This window comes from Dermacentor andersoni, chromosome 9 (genome assembly GCF_023375885.2).
Source record: "Dermacentor andersoni chromosome 9, qqDerAnde1_hic_scaffold, whole genome shotgun sequence".
Taxonomy (NCBI): Eukaryota; Metazoa; Arthropoda; class Arachnida; order Ixodida; family Ixodidae; genus Dermacentor; species Dermacentor andersoni.
Genome location: NC_092822.1, coordinates 9,697,730 through 9,719,639, shown reverse-complemented (window position 1 = coordinate 9,719,639; position 21,910 = coordinate 9,697,730). Strand labels below are relative to the sequence as shown.

Here is a 21,910-nt window from a genome sequence, read left to right as displayed (position 1 = left end):
GTGGCAGGCAAAGCATTACCTTCCGGTGTTTTTCTTGATAGCGTCGTCGCAGTGCAGGCGACACTATCAACCGCGGGGGCAGAGTGCACGTAAAATCGTGGCTCGTTTCGCTTAATTCGTGCCGCTGATGTGAAGATATTGTCGACATGGCATGGAACCGTATCATTCGTCACCACTCCCAAATTCATCAAAATGAGTTATTTTCTCATTCAAATTTGCTTTTTACATTTGTCGATAAAATGAAAAACGTTGCGGTCCCTTTCCATGTAAGAAAATTCGATTGGCGACTGTACTTATTTCCATGAAAGGTCAAATTTCGATAGAACGAAGCAAATTGCGAATTTTACCAACTTACATTATATTGAGGTTTAACTGTACATCGAGACTTGACTGTAATACTTGTATATCTTACGCACTTTACAGCAGTCGAATTTTACAGGCATTCAACATCTAGCATTCACAATTTACAAAAATGGGGCTGGGCAGGTCAGGTAATGCACAGATAACCGGTGGACCATTAGGGTTGCATAATGGGTACTAAGAGAAGGGAAGCGCAGTCAAGGACGGCAGAAAACTAGGTGAGGCGATGAAATTAGGAAATTCGCGGGCGCTAGTTGGAAACGGTTGGTGCAGGGCAGGAGTAATTGGAGATCGCAGGGAGAGGCCTTCATCCTACAGTGGAAATAAAATGGGCTGATGATGATGATTCACAATTCATTATTCCATTTCAATCACTATTCCTTGGCAGCTTTGGCCCTTACGCCAATAAAAACTACCATTGGCTGCATGCTATTACCACACATTGTGCTGTATTTTTACCCTGCTTTGTCATTTCGATAGGCCTATGCTCATCATCATCATCAGCCTGTTTTATGTCCACTGGAGGATGAAGGCCTTCAATTACCCCTGTCCTGCGCCAACTGATTCCAACTAGCGCTTCCCTCCTCTTGGTACCCATTCTGTCACCCTAATGATCTAACCGGGGCATTACATGACCTGCCCAGCTCCATGTTTTTTCTTTTGATGTCAATTAGAATACAGTTGCTGACTGATTTCTCGGACTCGAAAAATTTGGACATGCTCGATTATTCGGTCTGCTTCGCGGCACCACCATTCCCCCCATAGACCATAATGTATAACAACTGCCGAAATTTCAGACACCTTGCAACCTCTCGTCTGATTTTTCGGACACTCCTTGAGCCAACTCGATCAAGGGCACTTGCACCATGCACCGGCTATGACCGGTGCATGGTACGACTTGCTGACCGCATTTTTGTTTTGAATGAAGCCTACTTGCTGCCCCATGAAGTGGCGCTAGTGCAAATCCCCGCTCATCATCATCGTTTCTGCCTGGTTCGATAAAGTGGCTACAGCAGTTCCTGTATCAGCTTAGTGAGTCATGTCAAGACAATCCAGCAGCTGATTTGTTTCTTTCTTCGTGCACGACGCTGCGAGTAGACCACGTTTTTAGTTTGTGTGACTGGTGTCAGCGTGATGGCGTGGTGGTGTTTGCTTTGCGTGCTGTGTCGAGGTTGTGGTGATTCAACGTGGCATAAGGAAACATTGCATCAAGTGTTTAATGGCGCCGACAGGGCCCGCGCAGACTGCCCTGGGGAATACAGGCAAGCGGGTTCCAGGAGGCCTAGGATTTCTCGCCTTCCGATGTGCTCCTTACTGACGCCGAAAATGTTCTGCTGAGGCCTGCACAGTGGTTGCATGGCAATTCCAGACACCGTCTCATTTGACAGTTTCACAGGTGCTGACATGCGCAGAACTCAACGACGGCGAGATCATTCGTCAGGTTTCTGCTGCACCGCCGGACGATGACTCTGAATCTCAAGATGACGCACCATGTGCTACGCTGCCGTCGCATGCGGAGAGTGTACAAGCAGTGACTGTGCTTTCAGCCGCCTATAGTGACCGTACGACCCTCTCAGAGATTCAGGCTGATCTGACTGCGCGTAAACAAAACAGCGTGCAACGGCTCATTCACAATTTTTTCAAGCCTACTGCAGAGCCCGAATAAGTGCTTGGAAATAAAGGATTTATTATTATTTTTTTTTAATCTGCTTTTTCGGACACTTCTACAGTGCCCGTGAGGTCCGAATAAATGGTTGGCGACTGTATAGTCTATACCCGTTTGCTCTCTGATCTAAACCGCTCAATTTCTATTTCTTAACGTTTAGCAATCTTCGTTCCATTGCTTTATGCATGGTCCTTAACTTGTTCTCAAGCTTCATTGTCAGTCTCCAAGTCTCTGCCCCATATGTCAGCACTGGTAAAATGCACTGATTGTACACCTTCCTTTTCAATGATAATGGTAAACTTCCAGTCAGGAGCTGGCAATGTGTGCCGTACACGATCCAACCCATTTTTATTCTTCTGTGAGTTTCCTTCTCATGATCAGGATTCCCTGTAATTAATTGACCGAGGTAAACATACTCCTTCATAGACTCTAGAGGCTGACTGGCGATCCTGAACTCTTGTTCCTTTGCCCGGATATTCATCATTATCTTTGTCTTCTGCATATTAATCTTCAACCCCACTTTTACACTCTCTCTGTCAAGGTCGTCAATCATTTGTTGTAACTCGTCTACATTGTTGCTGAACAGAACAATGTCATCGGCAAATCGAAGGTTGCCGAGATATTCGCCGTCGATCCTTACCCCTAAGCCTTCCCAGTTTAATAGCTTTAATACTTCTTCCAAGCATGCAGTGAATAGCATTGGAGAGATTGAGTCTCCCAGTGTGACCCCTTTCTTTATAGATATCTTCCTGCTTTCCTTGTGTAGAATTAAGGTGGTTGTAGAACTTCTGTAGATATTTTCCATGGTATCTACGTAAGTGTTCCGTACTCCTTGATTACGTAATGCCTCTATGACTGCTGGTATCTCTACTGAATCAAATGCCTGCGGATTTCTCGATAACCTGATTAATGAAATGGATGTGATTCATTGTAGAGTATCCCTTCCTGAAGCCAGCCTGTTCCCTTAGTTGAATAAAGTCCAGTGTTGCGCTTATTCCATTGGAGATTATTTTGGTAAATATTTTATACAATACTGGGAGTAAGCTAATGGGCCTATAATTTTTCGATTCTTTAACGTCTTCCTTTTAGTGGATTAGTATAAAATTTGCACTCTTCCAGTTTTCTGTGACCCTTCCAGTCGATAGACACTTCGTATAAAGAGCTGCCAGTTTTCCAAGCATTATGTCTCCTTCACCTTTGATGAAATCGACTTATTCCATCTTCTCCTGCCGCTCTTCCTCGTTTCATGTCTTGCAAGGCCCTTCTGGCCTCACTGCTAGTTATAAGAGGAGTTTCAGTATCCTGCTTGTAGAGGATCCGATTCCAGCGCCGCCGCCGTGAACGTCTGCACAACGAGCGGATGTTTATGTTTGCGGCGCCGGCTTCCTCGGCGTGGAAGGCACGTACAATAAAGGCTCAGTTTCACCGCCGCTTGGCTGCTCGCCGGTTGCTCTCAAAGTCCGTTCTCTTCTCTCTGCATGCGTCTGTCTATAGCGAACGCATTTCTCGCCCCTATAGCCTGGTACCCGGACGTAGCAAGTATACGCAATGGAAGACGAAATGAACACTACAGCGTCTAGCAACGACGTCCCGGCTCCTCAGCCCCAGTCAACAGTAACAGCAGACATCTCTGCCCTCAGCGCTGCCATGGATGCCATTTCCAATGCCCAGCTGCGGCTGCCGACATTTTGGCCGAAAAATCCCGCCGTGTGGTTCACGCAAGTAGAAGCCCTCTTCGATCTGCGGCGCATCACATCGCAACGTGTGATGTACCTGCATGTCGTCTCAGCACTTTCCTCCGAGGTAGCTGATGAGTTTGACGACATGATGAGAGCCCCACATCCGGCTGCACCCTACGACCATTTCAAGGCCATAGTGCTCACACACAAAACCGTGTCCGAAAGAAGTCGCTTGCAGCAACTCCTCAACGCAGAAGAACTTCGATCGCCGACCGTCACAGCTATTACATCGGATGCGACAGCTACTCGGCGACCGTACCCAAGACTCTGAGAGTTTACTATTGCGTGAGCTATTTCTGCAACGCTTGCATCAGACACTTGTGGTGGTTTCGGCAGCTGCGGATGATGTGCCTCTTGACAAACTGGCAGAGCTCTTGGACCGCGTGAACGACTACTCCGGCGCAAGCTCCGCGGTGTCCTCGACCACTGTCACATCAGACCTCGAGGCCCGGCAAACTCGCCTCGAGGAGAAAATTGACAGGCTGATGGACACCATGGCAGCAATGCAGATGGACACGCCTCGTCGCTCTCCACTGGCTAGGGGTGAATCACATTCACATTCCGGTTCCCGCCCAGGACACACTTCCGACGGCTTCCGCTGGTACCACACCAGCACTGCAAAATGCCGACAGCCTTGTTGCTGGCAGGGAAACATGGAAGCGAGCCATTATAGGCGGCGCATGACTCAACCGTTACGCGAAGTCGCCTATTCTACATCATAGACAGGATCGCAGGCCATTGCTTTCTTGTGGACACTGGTGCAGAGGTAAGCATCATTCCTGCTTCCCGCCACGACCGACACCATTGTCCGAGGACTGCGCCTTTGCAAGCTGTGAATACATCCACAATCGCAACATATGGCCAACGCTTTCTCACCATTGACCTGGGCCTGCGTCGCATATTTCAGTGGATTTTCATCCTCGCCGACGTGCGCTTCGCCATACTAGGTGCGGACTTGCTTACGCATTTCGGTTTGAACGTGAATCTCCGCTCCCGTCAACTTGTGGACTGTACGACCAGCCTCTCCGTGCAAGGTATCCTCGCACCGCTGTCCGCCTTTACGCAAGCAGCTCCGCATTTGCCATCAGAATTTGCTTACCAAACCTAGCAACCTAGAACTTCCGGTACGACACACTGTGACGCACCACATCGTCACCACGGGTCCTCCAGCGTCCTGCAAGCCACGGCGTCTTGCTGGAGACCGCCTCGGCACAGCTCGCAGAGAATTTGACCACATGCTGCAGTTAGGTATAATCCGCCCATCGTCAAGCAGCTGGTCATCTGCCCTGCACATGGTGCCCAAACGTGAGCCCAGAGATTGGCGCCCTTGTGGAGACTATCGTGCATTGACTGCCCGCAGCGCCACCGACCGGTACCCGCTCCAGCACATTCACGACTTCGCTACCACTCTTGCTGGAACAACCACATTTAGCAAGATTGACCTAGTCAAGGCATATCATCAAATTCCTGTGGAACCAGCGGACATATCGAAGACTGCCATCACAACACCGTTTGGTTTATTCGAGTATGTCCACATGCATTTCGGGTTACGGAATGCAGGCCAAACTTTTCAACGCTTCATCAATGAAGTCATACATGGTCTGCACTTCGTCATCGCCTATCTTGATGATCTGCTGGTGTCAAGTTGTTCACCAGAGCAGCATGCTGACCATCTGGGGTTGCTGTTTTCGCGACTGCAGGAACATGGCTTGACTATCAACACAGCCAAATGTGTTTTTGTTGTTGACGTCGAATTTCTTGGACACCCTGTCACACCTGAAGGAATCAAGCCATTGGACAGGAAGGTTCAAGCTCCACGGGATTTTTCACGCCTAACGTCGCTTCGCAAGCTCCGTGAATTTCTCGGGCTTCTGAACTTCCATCGTCGGTTCCTGCCTAATATAGCGTGCATCATTCTACCTCTGACCGACATGCTGAAGGCTCCAAAGGCACCATCTGCGATCTTGGAGTGGACATCCGAAGCAGACGCCGCCTTCCACAAAGCCAAGAATGCCCTGGCGCAAGCCACCCTCCTAGTGCATCCCCTAACTGACGCGCCCATGCGGCTCATCACCGACGCCTCCTCCAGTGCCGTTGGTGCAGTTCTGCAACAATTCCAGTACAATTTGTGGTGTCCACTTGGATTCTTTTCGCAGAAGATAAAGCCGGCAGAAACTCGATACAGCACTTTTGACCGCGAACTCCTGGCTGTCTACCTTGGCATTCGCCACTTTCGCCACCTTCTCGAAAATACCGTGTTCCACGTACTGACAGATCATAAGCCACTGACATTCGCTTTCCGTGGAAACCACAGGACACACACGTCCCGGCAAATTCGGCACCTGCATTTTATCTCCGAATTCACGGTCGACCTACGATACATCGAAGGACCTGTTCATGCGGCTGCCGATGCCCTGTCACGTGTAGACGCGTTTTCCACTGCTGCTGTGGATTTCGAGATCATCGCAGAGGCACAACATTCTGACAACGAGCTGCGTGACCTGCGTGCAGGGTCCACATCTTTCTCATTTGCTGAGGTGCCATTGCCGCTCTCCTCCAGTACGATCGTCTGCAACATATCAACAGGTTGTGCCCGTCCATTTGTGCCTTCCTCGCACCGTCGTCAAGTTTTTGGCAAGCTACACGACTCGAGCCATCCTGGTGTTCGTGCCACTCAGCGCCTCATCACCTCCCATTATATGTGGCCCAGCATCAACGCAGATGTCCGCCGCTGGGCTCGAGAATGTCAGCGCTGCTAACGTGCAAAAACGAACCACCACACTAAGTCACCACTTCAACCGTTCCATCTACCTCACTCGCGCTTTGACCACGTTCACATCGACATTGTCGGTCCGCTGCCTTCATCACGTGGTAAACGATACATCCTCACCTGCGTTTACCGCTACACGCGCTGGCCTGAAGCGTTTTCTGTACACAATATTACGGCATCCACCGTGGCGTCCGTTTTCGTAGCCGGTTCGATATCTCGTTTCGGCTGCCCCAGCGTGGTAACAACCGACCGCGAACGACAGTTCGAAAGTGAGCTCTTCGGAGCGTTAACAAGGGGGCGCCACGGGAGATTTGAACTACCGCATCAGAGGGCCGAAACGCGTTGCGCAATTTAAGAAATCTATATGTTGTGTACAAAGTAGCTTGTTAAGTGCGATTTTGGAATTAAGATTTTCTTTATACCCTTGATCAATGAATTCTTTTTTGTTAAAACGAAATTTTAAACACATGGGTTTCTATGGGGACTTTCAAGGGGAATTACAATTCTTTCGTTATATCATATATTTCGTTATAAGCCGTTTTGCTATAACAAGATTTAAGTGTATTGCTGTGTACGTAACGGCCACCCAATTTACCACTCGACACATATCAGAAGAAAATATGCGCACAGAAAAATGTGCGATTTCACTCAGCACAGTGCAGTGCTTGTCCCACCTGTGAATTTCCCTGAAATGCAGTTTTATGGGCTGGTCTCACGTGCTTTGTATTTTCAAGACTGTTGTGGCACTGCAGCAGAGCAGCACTGCGCTCTAAGCATGTGAGACAGTGATGTCACACTTACCATTGTGAAAATGCAACTGCCAGCAGCACGTATGCATGAGCAAGCAGGCACGAGCGTGCTCCGATCTGAGGGGAACCAGGTCGGACTCGACTACAAACTTTCGTATCTCTTCGCTAAGGGACAAAGCTGTACTGGTATTGTGGCAGAAACTTGAGCTTGTCTCGTCTATAGTTAGTGGACTGTTCGAGTCTTTCACATGTGGTGATACTGCTGCTGTGCAAGTAGAAAACAATGCCGCAGTGTCTTGAGACGGTCTGCGACAGCTGAAGTAATAATGGTTGGCGCAGGCAAATTGTGGAGCTTAATGTCCTGAGACTGCAACGCAAGTTATGAAGGATGTCGTAGTGGAAGGCTTCGGATTAATTTTGACCACCTGAGATTCTTTGATGAGCATGTAAACTTAAGTACATGAATGTTCCTGCATTTTGGCTTCCATGGAAATGCAGCCAATCTGGTTGCGAATCAGACACTCACAAATTACGCAATCTCTTTGTACATAGGAAAGAGCCTGACTGGACAAGCAAAACCAGCCTTAGGTTTGCCAGTGAACAGTAAGGAGTGCAGCTTACGCATGAAACAGTGCCGAGGGTGACATGCCAAACTGCATGGGGGCTGTCTGGCCAAATGGGGCTCCAAAGGGTTCGTGCGCTGGCTGCTGCTGCTGCGGCTGCTGTTGCAGAGGCGTGGCTGGTTGGCTTGGCTGCACCATTGGGACGGGAAAGCACCTATTAAAACTACCCAGTATGCTTCAAAATCCTTACTGAATGGTAGTGTGCTATAATGGTACCATAAATAAAGTAGCCTATTAATATCTTCACAAGGCTGCAATTACACATACATAGATGCCCAAGAATGTGTCATAGGAACAGCCGCCACTGTAGCTCAGTGGTAAAGTATTGCATGCATAACGCAGAGCATGCAGGTTTAGCCATCGCTGACTGCAAGTTATTTTTTCATCCACCTTCACTTGCCTTTATCTCATCATTTCAACATTTAATTAAGACAAATAATTTACCCTATGCTTTCCTTGGCTTCATTATCTGTTGGCTGCATATGGTGATGACTAGCGAAAATTGAGCCTCTCGATTCTTCCCCTTGTCCTTCAAAGTGTACACTCACACACAACCACAAAACGGGCCTTTTGCTTGCATAAATTATGCCATGTAAGAACAAATTTAGTTCAGTAAGAACATCTACATTGTATTGGGCTCAATTGCTTTAAACACTTACTACTTGTCTGTACTGAACGAATTTCTGTCAAATGAAGAAAAAAAAGATGTATTTGTAGCCAAGCTAGTATTAGACAAGTGGCAAGACACTACAGGTTTACATGGACATGCAAGATGAGCTCTAAATTTGGCTACAATGGTAGCTAGGTAATAGTGCAAGCACAAAAGGAATTAGGATGTTACCGTACTTATTTAAATCTGGGCAGATAGTATTTTTTTCTTTAAATAATCATATAACAAACTTTAGAGTCAACTTAGGTTTGAGGAACAAAAAAAAAACACATTCCAGCGTTTAACTGAAATTGATTAATACGGTGCATAGCTAGCGCCATGCAGAAAAGTCAGTATCGCAGCTGCTACTAGCCGTGCCAGTAGCCAAATGATGTACACGAGTGACATTGCCATTTTGACCTGTGTCGTGTTAAAGTGTACTAGAATACGGTTGAGTGGGGCAAATGGCTGGGGTGGCACATGCTCTGCAGCAAGGTGCGACGACGACGAAAAATACTGTGGCAGTGCAGCGATTGAAGTGGACTGGGCCACATCAAGGTCGCGCCGTTGGAAACTGCTGGCAATTCTGCCAAGAAGGGTCATCCAGGCCTTTTCGCACTGGTATATACGTTCAGATCGCTAAAACTGTGTTTATAATTGCATATGACATGTATTTATGCCTTAGGAATAGATGCCTTTCTTTCTCTTCTTTATTTCGTTTTTTTTAATGCCGCTCGGTGATTGCGTGTGCATTGTGGCCGCAGTGTTGGCTTTCATTCTACTCCACTATATGGATCCCTTTGGAGAACAAATATTTTTCTCGTTCTTCAACCAGCCTGCATCTCTCGTGTGCATTTTCGCATGTATAGTTTTCCATCGGTAGGTCTTGCGAAACGCAGGTGGAAACACATGTAAACCTCCTGCTAGCTGGTTCAAACAAATAAAACATCTGCCCTATCCGGTGCCCTATCAGATTTACGGGAAGTATTCTTATAGAAAAGGGAAAAAAAAAGAATAACCTGCCAGTGCGACATACCATTCGTGTTCCCGTCTTCCTCGCATAACAGAATGCGGAGTAATTGGTACGGGTTCTCTCATAACAATCGGACCTCAGGCGCCCAAAAACAGTTTTAGGTAGCCATTATCTATGCTAATTTTTGGCCCATAAGCCGTGTGAAATTTTTTAAAAAGTCCAGTCCAGGCATTAAAAAAAAAGGGGGGGGGGGGGGGGGCAGCGGAACACAGTACCCTAATTAGTGGCTACATTGTGGATATGGCATTGCGTTGTTAAACTCGAGCTCGCGGGTTCAAACCAGGTCGCGGAATTCGATGGGAACGAAATGGAAAAACAGTAGTGCACTTCTGTTTAGGCGCACGTTAAAGAACCCCAGGTGGTGAGAACTGAACAGGGTGCCTTATAATCGTATTGCTAGATGTAAAACACCAGAATTTGTTTAATTAAGAAAACAAGAAAAAAAGGTAGCTGCGTCCTTCGGCTTTTAATAGGGGCGTAAACGAAATAAATTATTCACATGTCTGATTTGTGAGAAAAACATGTTCGCTTATCTTATATTTTATACCTAAATGTAATGCTGTTCCGAACTATACGTCTGCGCAACTAAGCAGCTTCTGTATCATAAACGGCTGCTTTCAGTTATCCAGCGCACTATCATAAGGGCAATAATGAAGCAATTATAGGAACGGCATGCCTCTCATACTTGTAGAGGTATTTGTACATCTGCTGTGTTGATTGAAGATAAGTATGGTACCACATTGGGCATACAGTTTTAATGGGTTGCAGACATGGTCAGACTGTGAAAAAAAAAAAAAGTTTTCTTTGCCTGAGTCAATTTAGCAGATTTACAGGCTGCCCAAAAATGGAGCCTTTATATATATTGAATGGCACCTAGGAACTTGTTCAGCAGAACTGATAAGCACCCGTGCATTAATTCTCTCAGGAACTTGTGCACCGCTACGCCACAGCAACGACTCTCCAGCAGCACAATCATTTGGAATAAGAGTCCTAACTTGCACCAGCCCCACACTTTCAAGACTTCTAAAGTGCCGTTATACATTGCATTCCAACGGAAATGGCTTTTCGATAATTTTTAATAGTGAATTCCGAAGTTGAATACAATCTGAATAGCAAATACCATTCGATTTGACTATATATTTCTACTTCATTTCCCCTGCTGCTACGTTGAAGGAGATCGTCAGACAAGCCACGGAGATTACTTTGGTAAAAACTTTCCGGTCTCCCTGATTCAGTCCGAGTACTTAGGCAATGTTTTTTCCTAACACTTCTGTAGATATTAATGTCCAATAATTGCCTTGATTCCTTTTCTTGGAAAGTCTGTTCGTTCACCCAAGGCTGGTGCAGGTTTAAAAAAAAAGTTTTTTAAAAGCACGCTTATTCCGGTTGGAAGCTTTCACTTTTTCAATCAGTACATTTAGAATATTTACTCATTTTTCTCTTGCATACATGTCATGGATATACATGTCTATGTACCCTTAAATTTACATAGAAGTGCATTGGTAATCTGCATCTCTTAGTGCCGCACAGTTAATAAACCTGGTTTATTTAACTATAACATTGTTTTTGTTGTTCATCGTCACTAATCAGCATTCCACCAACAAGGGCACGTACAATGACACAATATCAATAACATTTTCTTACATAGCTTCATGTTGTAGATAGGCGGCTTCTATGGCAAAAATTATGTGTTACTTTTAGAAAACAATGTTAAAAATAGCTGTTCACCAGGCTAAAACTACAGTTGGTACCAGCCCACAAGCGCATCAAACCAAGTAAAACCATAAAACATTTTACTGCACGGACTTTCTGCGAGAAAAGCTGGGCGCTTGCCAGCGTCCGCGCAATGAACCTGCACATGCTAGCAGACGATGCACTTGACGACAGCAAAATTGAAGACGTCATGTTGCATAACACATGCCTCAAATATGTATGCGTAGTAAAAAGGTGTCAGTATAAATTTGCAGTTGAAATAAAGCCCCATTAAAAGAGCGCACACACGCAATCGGTCTCAGCGGCCACAGCGAAATTACGTTGAATATACCGCAAAGCGTGTCTCTGCCTTAATCCAGTCCACTCACAGTGCCCTCGCACAATTTTTCCACATGCGGTGTTTTAGCGGGAGAGCGCCATTCGGCCCACTCGACCATTGTCAAGTACACTCTAGTAGTGTCAACATGCAGCGTGGCATTAACGCATTAACACCAAACTATAGCGTCGCTTTCACACAAAAAGTTGCACTTGTTGCAGATGTGTCATCACATGTTCAAGCTGCGCAGGACTTTGGCATCGATTGTAAAAACATCCTTTGGCATCGATTGCAAAAACATCCATCATTGGAGGGGTCAGTAGGACGCACTTTTTGCGTGTGCCGGAACGAGGAGGTAGCAGCAATAAGGTCGATAGCAATGAGCTTGGCACGTTCATATTCAATAAATGCCATTTTCACTTTGTGAACACTGGTCTTGCTTATTTGTTTGTTCTACTGGCTTCGGACTTTTGGGGGTCGGCCTAAAATCGGGGCCGGCCTAGATTCGAGTAAATATGGTATTACACTTAAGTTTTAGTGGTAGGCAGCACTCTTCTGTCCATTCTTTCGACCCACGTTTATGGACATCTACTGTGCAGGCAATGTAGCCTTTTCTGAGGAAATATCTTGGGTTTAGCCAAACCTCTATAAAATCCAGCATAGAACGCTTTTGAACAGCCTACATGTGCTCAGGCAAAATTCACTCGGGCTAGCATGGTAGGGTTATAATATCGAAACTCAACCAGAATTAGGAAGAGAACACCATTTCATTAGAAGAGAATAACAATTGGGTGGGGACCCTCGCTCTGTGCATTTTGGCGAAATATACTTATAATGGTGGTTGAACAGGAAATGCCATTGTAGGCAAATCCCTTTGTTAAAGTAGGAAAAAAAAAAACACACAGTACAAGCTGTCAGTCAACTTGAAAAAACATGGATTATAAAAACAAGGATATATTTACCTGAGCTCCAAAGCGGAAGACTCCACCTGATGTGGGGCCAGTGCTGCCAAACTGGAAAGTCACCGGCGGTGCAGTTGTTGGGGGCCGAAAGACGAATGACGATTGGGTGGGGACATTTGCTGCAGGCAGCCCAAATCCAGAATTGTGTGTAGGCTGTTGGCAGCCAAAGCCAACTAGCAAGGAATAGAAACCAGTGTCAACTGCTGTGAGGATACCAGCAGCATAGGGACAGCAAAGAAAAGGCAAATACCATGTGTGATTAAAAGATAGATGGGGTTTTAACGCCCCAAAGCAGCACATGGAAAAAAAAGTCGCTGTAGTCTAACACTGCGGATTAGTAAGCCTTGCGATACATTATGGCGAAATCGCATCACTGTTTTTCACCTTACATTACTATGGCACTGCTTTAGCTCCTTTGCCTTTAGCAAAAACAGCTTATAATGAAGTCAATTTTATGTCCTGATAACTTCGTTACAACGAGGGTTTACTGTATATTTGGTGCTCGCTAACACGTACCCTCTTCTCGGAGAATTTTTACATCCTACTTTCATAAGAGTAATTGCTGTAGCAGGTGAACATACATAAAGAATCCAGAAGCTTTGAATATATGCCATAGATTGCACAGGACTGAACCAACCCCTCTTTGTCATTTTCAAAACCTTAACAAAAATCATAGATACACAGTGGAAACCTGTTGATACTATGTCTAGAAAACCATAGGAAAAGGATGTGATAAGGAAAACGTAACATCCAATAATGCTTGTAACAGCACTACAGGCAAGATGAAAGATACTCTTACGCAAAAGCTTATTTGAAGTTGAATAGAAAGTCAACAAACAATTGAAAACCTGCTTATAAAGCTCATTACCGCGGCCTAGAAGTTACATTGAATGTTTACCACTTTGATTACATTGAATGTTGACCATTGCAAATTACACTAATTAAATCCTGTAATTACCAGCTGGCCCTTTGGTCGAATCGCCAATCCTTTTAAACACTAACAGCCCTTCTACAGCTTCCACGCAGCCTTGTGCATCAAAGCAACCGTGCAATGTATTGAAGGTCACGAGGCGACCCCTTGTGCCTTCGTCCTCTTTCTTTTAGCTTTCCATTTCATCAGCCGTGTTAACATCAGAAACCAGCGAGTATCTGAACACAGTAATGACAATCCTTCCACGTCACATAGCAGGTTCTGTGAAGCCACTATATTTTCAGCGGCGATATGTGGCAACCAACATTGGTGCTCATGATTGTCAATGTTGGCAGTGTGCTGTAGCAGTTTTCAGAGGTAACAAATGGGAACCGAATACACACGACACTATGCAGACTAAATGGGACCAATGCTTCAGACATAAGAGCCAGGAAAACGTAAAAAAAAAAGGGGGGGGGGGGGGGACCGACATCAACTAGGTTTTACTGCACATAATAGAATAGTACACAAGATGCATATGTAAAGTGCCTAGCTGTTTATACCATGGAAACAGGCCCACAGACAATTGCTAGTTGCAATATATACAACTGCAGCACAGCTGCTAATGCTATTATGTGGCACCTGCCAAACGCAGCCCAAGTTTGCAAGGCTGGGGCTATACTTGCTTCATTACTACTGACATTTTTTTTTTTCTAATTCTGTGACATCCACAACACAATGCTTCAATGTAGCCCTCCTTCGATATTATACAATAATTGTACACTGTGAAACTTATGACCATGCATTCCAGCTCTCAAGCTCCTTTCACCAAATGCAGCAGACTGTAGCAAATTGGGACTGCTTGAAGGGACAGCTTTGAAAACAGTGACTGACCAGTGTGTGGCACTGAAATTCCGAATATGGCAAATGGCACCGTAAAGCAAAACATCTTCAAGGCATGCGAGTCAACTCACCTGGCATGCTGGTGGCAGCAGGCGCTACTGTAGAGGTAGCAGCAGGCTTGAGAGGGTTGAGGGCACCAAATGCAGGAGTGGGTGTTGTCCCAATGCCAAATGTTGGCTGCTGTGCTGCCACCTGCGACTCTGGGGGCTTGCTTGTCAGGTTGCCAAAAGATGGCAAGGGAGCAGATGCACCACTAGAAGGTTGGGGAAAAGCCGGCGCAGGCTGTGAGCCAAATGGAAATGTGGCAACGCTGCCATCAGTTTTCTGGCCAAAAACGAATTGCGAAGTGGGGAAGGCTGGCTTGGCAGGCTCGACAGCCGGTGCTGCCGCTGGCAGAGAAGGTGTGACTATTGTTGGTGCAGCAGATGCTGTAGTGGCCGGGGCTAGGAAGCCAGGAAGCTGTCCAGGTGTGGTCTGGCCACATACCTGAGGCAGAATAGATGGCTGTTGTGCTGTCACAGTGGGGGCTGACATATCATTAGGCTTTGCTGTCAAGCCGAATGAAAATGGCTTTGCCGTTGCTTCTGCTGCTCCTGCTGCAGTTGCAGGTGTTCCAAAACTGAAAGGCTTAGCAGGAGTGTCAGCAGATGCGCCCAATCTTGGTGGTTGCTCCGCAGTCGCACCAAATTGAAACAGCTTGGATGGTTCCGCAGGAGCTGCCGGTGCTATGAATTTAAAGGCATTTGCAGCTGGCTGCTGTTCCTCAGAGGAACCAAGCTTGACAGCTTTTGCAGGCTCCTCCACACCAGAGCCAAACTTGAAGCTTCCGGCGGGCATCTCTGATGAAGAGGTGGAGCCAAATGTGAATGGCTTTGCCGGTTCCTTGACAGTAGACCCAAAAGTAAAGCCTTTGCTTGGCTCTGCCATGTGACCAAGCTTGAAGCTGCTTGGTGCAGCTTCTCCAGAGCTGCCAAGCTGGGATGGCTTTGCAGGCTCGTCTGTGGTGGAACCAAACTTGAAGGCCTTTGTAGAAACTTCTGCACCAGGTCCAGCCTGAGGCAACTTGGCTGGCTCGTCTGTTGTGCCCCCAAACTTCAGAGGCTTTGTGGGCTGCTCAGAGGACGAACCAAAATTGAACAGCTTTGCTGCCTCCTCTGTAGTTGTTCTCAGCTTAAGTCCCTTGGCTGGCTCCTCTGAACTAGTACTGAGTGTAAATGCCTTTGTAGGCTCAGCTGTTATGCCAAAGTTGAATGACTTTTTTACTGGCTCCTCAGTAATGGTGCCAAACTTTAATGACATTGTTGCTGGCTCCTCGGTGCTGGTGCCGAACTTGAATGTCTTAGATGCTTCTCTAGCTGGTGAACCAAAGTCTATGGCCTTTGATGGTTCCTCCGCAGTAGTAGCAGAAGTTATTTTGGTAGTGGTGGTTGTAAGTGCGGCAGTGTTAGTAATACCAAACTTGAATGTTTTTACTGCACTCTCTGAGGAAGCAGCAGCTTCAGATAGCTTTACTGAGCTTGAAGCAGGTATGCCGAACTTGAATTGTGTGGCTGCCGTAGCGAAGGGTGCCCCGCCAAAGCCACTAGACCCAGAGGAGGGCAACTTGAAGTTGAATGTTGCTGCAGCCGCTGTTCAAAGCAGAAAGAATAACAGTGCATGTCACAAAAGAAAAAATGAAAGCAGCTAATATTGTTTCATACTGTTTTTTTTTTCTCCTTATTTGTATTAGCTAGGTCCTCTTAGCTTCAATACAATGTAGCTGCAGACTGCAGCTATGTCAAATCCACAGTAAATGCATTTGCACAATCAATCAGATTAGAAAGAAAAAGGCACGAGAAGAAAATTACAAAAAATTAACTAATCTAATCTAACATCTAGCATCTAACCTAACATCTAATCCTAACCTAACCTAACCTAAACTAACCTAACCTAAAGGCTAGCAACCAGGCACATACCCAGGGGGGGGGGTGTACCCAGCCCCCCCCCTCCTCGTCCACGCCACCACTTCCCACACGCATTCCTAAAGCACTACCAAATGAATCCCGAGAGTTGACAGCTATTCGGCGGTTAACTTTTGGATGGTGGCAGTTATCGGCATCTCCTGGGGTGTGAATGCCAGCTTTCTCATTGATTCAGTGCCCACGCGATTAACTCGAGATGCATTCAGCTGTCACCATCTATTCAATGGTAACACGCATTGCTCTTGCTTGGTTAGTTCAACCTTCTTTGTTTAGTCTGATCTAGGAACCAGGAAAGGGATTCGGTTCATAGGATTCGGTTCATAACCAGCTGTGGCAGGAGGAAACGGCAGTTGCATTTAACTTTTCATTTTGTTTCATTATTTCCTCAAGTGACAGCTCGACGCGACACTGGCAAATCCTCGGAACCATTTACCCGTGACGTGGGTTAGACAAGGTGGAAAATAAAATAATGCGAAAGAGCGCCCATCATCAAACCCTGCTGTAACCTTCAAACACATAGGCAATATGACTCACCCGTTACCTCGTCTGGTTTTTCCCTAATTGTACAACACTTTTTGTGCAAAACTAGCAACTGGAAACAAGAGTCGCAAGGGGTTGAGAAATTAAGCAATCTACTAAGGGAGGGAGCAGAGGCAACAGCCAAACAGAAATGAAAAGCGAAAATTGGCAAATTTATCCGTTGTTTGTGAAAATATTTATGGACTGACATCTTTTTATCTAAAAAGTAAGTAGAGAAAACGTCGCTGGAAGCGGAGAATAATTCCGTGTGTCCTGAATGACACTTCTACAGTTATCAGTCGAGCCGCCTGACGTAGCCACTTTTCTGCTGTGCTTATGTGGGCATTTTTCTAACCTTCCGCGGTGGGCGCAGTACGTCTAGAACCGCAGCGTCCTGCGCTCTACGCGGTTGGATGGGACTGGCGGCCACGCATCGCTTTGGAACTTCCCAAATAACAATAAGCATTGGTTTTGGCACTTGGTAGAGCAGTACACGCAGGATCGAAAAGAATTGATTGTTCCGCAAATATATATTTCTCTATAATTCTACAAAAAACGCTACTAGAAATCTTTATTTTACACATTCGCTTGTTTACTTGTTTTTGGCAGTGTTCTTGCTGTGCTTCTGTTCTGCGCAAGCTCATTTCATATGATTCCCTGTTTGCCAAGTAAAGGAAAGATGCATCTCACAGGCACACCTGTAAGACGGCTTTTAATGCGATAGCATTAGGCGTGTTGCGGAAAATCCAGTGCCCGTGTCCAGCGTCGGACGTCACTTTGGCAAAAAGCATGTCGAACCAATATCTGAGCCACGCATACCCAACCACTCATCTACCACCAAAGTTACTCATACCTTGTCTTTCATTCTTTACAAAGTTACTCCTCGGAATTTCGAGAATGGCAGCCCACAAACAAATGTAATGTAAAAAAAAACACCGAAAGCGCATATCTCTTATGTTGGCTTTTCTCAGACTGAAATATTAAAAGTGCGAAACAATAACAGGAGATCAACCCACGCAAGAGGCCGCGTTTTTACCACAAATTTGCCTTTGTGCATAGCGTTCGCCACCAGCGTTTCCCGGTAAGCGTTACGGTTACATAAGCTGTAGTTGCCGGGAGGTGGAGAAACCGGTCAGGGGTCTTTGAATGCTATTGCGTTCCGCTCTTAAAGGTGAAGCTTAAGCATTCTCCAAATTTTTCATTTCTCTTTTACAGTTTTGTGTGTCTTTATAGCGAATGGTGGGCATTATTCACATTTGTACTGGTAAAGGACCCCTCCCCCCCTCATTTGCACAGAGAAGTTAGCTAATTCCAACTGCCTCTCCAATCCTGGTGCGACGTCTTAATCTCCGTCGAGAGCAACTTGGGGATAGTTTCTTTCAGCTAACGTTGCTTTAAGGCCATTTAGGTGGTGGATATAATTGTTGTCTTTGCTGCAGATTCTTCTTATTCATTTCCCCTGTCCGACAATAACTCCTTGCTTGCAGTGTTGCAGGTGATGACTGTTGTAGTCTAAATATTTCTGGCTATCCGTAGGCGCCTGGTAAAGTGTCATTCTCAGTTTTCCATTTTCTATGTACACCATCATGTCCAGGAAGTTGATTGGACTAGGAGAGTGGTGAGCAGTAACTTTAATACTTGGGTGAAAGCAATTGAAATGGCTAAATAAGTCGGTTAATGCACTTGTGCAGTGTTCTCATATTATAGATATGTTGTCCATGTAACACAGATAGGTGCGGGGTTTTAAAGGGTAGGATTTTAACAGGTCTGCCTCAAGCTGTCCCATGAAAATGTTCACATACAAGGGAGCGAATGGCGTTCCCATGCTATTGCTCTAGCTTTGCTCGTCTTGAATTTCCATCTCCCGCCTTCCTCGTGTTTTCCCTGAATAACCTATGCTTGACATTTACAAGCATTCAGACTGGTGAAACTGCCTTAACTTGCTTAACTTGCTGACAATGCTAATGCCTTCATTGTGCAGCATGACATAGCCAATAAAGTGTGCCACACCACAGTCGTCTAGCTTTAAAATATGTAGATGAGCTATGTGGTTCGCTGCAGTCAAATGCAGCCACAAGTGCCTTGGATGTCTCTGAACCCTTTGCATGAGCCGATTGTTACCCCATTATCAATGTTGTGATGGCAAACATGCGAATCCATAGTCCAGCCATGTGGCATTGTCAATAGGAGATGTAGCGATTGAATTGTGTCAACAAGCAAATGGCTGTCTCAAAATAAGCCTGAACTTTTTAAATATGTGGCACAAACAACCCTGCCAGTGATGAAAAAAAAAAAATTAAAGGACACCAAAGCACTTCTTATGAGTCGTGAATGCAAAATGGTTAATGCCCAATTTAACAGTGCTGGGCGGTCAGTCCATCAAGTTTGCGCTGCGAGTAATGTACCATAGTAGGACGTGCTGCCCGAGCCAGCAAGCAGCAGCTTGTAGTGCCAATGCCGCATGCCAACGATGAGGCAATGCCCTCTCCCATCACACAACACATGGCACGCTACTGCAGCAGCAGGTGTCCCCTTTCGCTTACTCTACGCCGTTGAGGCACGCTTGTACCTTGGCGTTGCAGCCAATGGGAATTTAGGTGCCATTTCGCTGCTACTGACACCAGACGTCGGCTTTCTCGTTCAATGAGTCATTTGACATTTTCGCATCAATAATCTTTACGGCAATATTTAACTATGACAGACACGTACACTGCCTTCAGCTCAGGTACCGTCAAAACCTGTTAAAACGAAATCGTATAGGCACAGAAATACCTTTGTTATATCCAATATTCATAATAAATGTGCATGGCAAGATCAGAAAAAAAAAAAGAAAATGCATTGGCTCTATAACAAACAAACTTGATGCCTCCGATGGGCAAGCTAACGGTCTCTTGTCAATTTTAATGGGGGCTTGCCAAGCCAATACATGACACCTTATCAATGCTGAATTACAAGTGCACTTTGCACCTTTGCTACGTAACCATGCCATCGGTGTGATCACAGAGGATTGGTAAATTGGCTTGCTGGCTGTGGGCCTGCTGAACCAAGCCGTTGGCCGAGACAAAGATGCATGTCGAGGTCGTGCTGTTTCAAGTTGCTCTAGCCAAGTATGAAAAAGGAAACATTTTTCTTTGGCACTGTCGCTCATTTTCGTGGTCGGCTGTCAGACTATCACTGCCGATGCAATGGTGCCAATGAAAATGGCGTGCACTAGCTCCTTGATTTGAGATGCACTTGCTGTCGCGCGAGATCTTTGTGGCAACTGAAGGTTTAGATGCTGTGCTCGAGCGTTCGAGGAGAACTGCCTCCGACTCTTCTCCAGTTCGTCATATTGTAGTTCAACGGTATCCAATACTTCAACGAGCGTCGTATGGCAAAAATTACCTGAAAAAATGATTCATTGCAGCATGCCAATAATGGTGGAAGAAGAGAAATCTTGCTTTGGTGGGACTACAGCAAGCTTGCTGCTGACATTACACTTAGCGGGCAAGATTGGAAGTGTGTGTGCGAGTACAAGCCAAAGTTTTAACCCTTTGAGGGTCAAAGACCAATATATGACACTGCTAAAAAGTGTGTGCGGCGTTTAGTTTTGGTATTGCCTCATGGACTGTTTACGTTTGTTGTGCTCGCTAAAAGTGATATCTGGCTTCTAATCTTTCAGAAGGTCAGCACTAGATGCCCACTCTTTGTTGCTCACAGGAGTCTCTAGCCCACGCAAGTCGCTCACAAGTCGCACGCAGAGTGGAACCCCCACAACGCAGAAATCACAATTCAAGAGGTCCACGCCATGCTGCAGGACATGTGCAAGAACTCAGTACTGGGAGTGGACTACAACCAGTACAAAGCTCCCCGCAACCTCAATAACGAGGATCTTGAGCGGTTGGTGGACACGTTTAACAAGCATTGGCTGAATGGCACACTGCCCCAGACATGGCGCCATGCGGATATGGTCGATCCCAGATATATCGAACTCAAAGGGAATCACGAAATAGTTCGATATGTCGATACTTCGAAATATAAAATAGGCTTGTCAAAAGCTTCTTAACAACTCCACACATCTCAAGGCAGTTTGCTGATGTCGTGACTAACGAAAGATTACCGATCTGTGCCTCCAAGGCGCGTAAAAAAACAATAACACTGCGCGATGACCAGAGCACTTTATTTCGGAAGAAAAAAATCTGTGACCTTTGCTTGCTTTTTCTTCTGCACCATCAAGTTCATTAAGCTGTCCTCAAGCTTGTTGACAGTGTCCAAGTGAGAGAGGCCAGCTCCTGCCATTGTGCTACAACAGCGGCGAATGACGCTGAAAGCTGATGCAAGTTCAGCTGCAGTGCATAGTGGTTGGTCCTCTTTGTCGGAACCTTCGCCGCTGCTCGAATCTGCATCCTCGTCACCCATGATGTCAACCACAATCTCTACATCAGCGCGATCCACTACAGCTTGCACGCCGTCGTCAGCGTTAACGAAATCGCATGCCGAGAGCTTGCGAAATTCACTGTCCAGTGTGGGGATGCGCGACTCTCACGCGTCCCCTGATATGTTGTTTTCCCGCACGGCTCGCGTGGCCTGGCACCCGCGGCGGTCGGAGTGGTTGAGGCGCAGTACGAGAGATGGTGCGAGTGTTGCGCTGCTAACGCCGCCGACAGGCGGGGTTACTTGGGCGCCAAAAGACAAGGCGCTTCCTCTTTGGGTTCGAGATCGTCAAGCGGCGCGGACGTCCAGCGCGGGCGCCGATCCATGCTTCTGCGAGACTGTCTCGCGTGGCCGCCTTCGAACGCGCCACCGTTCGACCAGGCGTTGGGATCCAGCATGGGGCGAACATATTCACTCGCTATCCGGTCGCAGTGAGTCGGACTTCTAGATTTGTCGCGCGCCCATCGGCATGTTTTGTGTTAGCAACTCGGCTAGCAGGCATTGATCTATGAAAGGTGCAATAAATGCCCTTGTGATTGTTTGCACTACTGTGTAGTCGTTCCTTTGTCCCAAGAGTACGGGAGGAGAACCCCACATCTGGCTGCCCAACGTGGACCTCTTAGG

At 46.3% G+C, this 21,910-nt stretch overlaps 1 protein-coding gene across 2 annotated transcripts in view; it reads right to left on the bottom strand.

The window, feature by feature from the left end:
- LOC126526989 (uncharacterized) overlaps positions 1-21,910 on the bottom strand; it is a 117,947-nt gene that overhangs the window by 5,634 nt on the left and 90,403 nt on the right. For both annotated transcript variants that reach the window (XM_050174695.3, XM_072284432.1), the window contains exons 13-15: positions 14,465-16,021; positions 12,581-12,753; positions 7,906-8,036 (exon numbers count right to left, since the gene is read on the bottom strand). In XM_050174695.3, the coding sequence (XP_050030652.1) occupies positions 7,906-8,036; positions 12,581-12,753; positions 14,465-16,021 (1,861 nt within the window). The remainder of the gene's footprint in view (positions 1-7,905; positions 8,037-12,580; positions 12,754-14,464; positions 16,022-21,910) is intronic.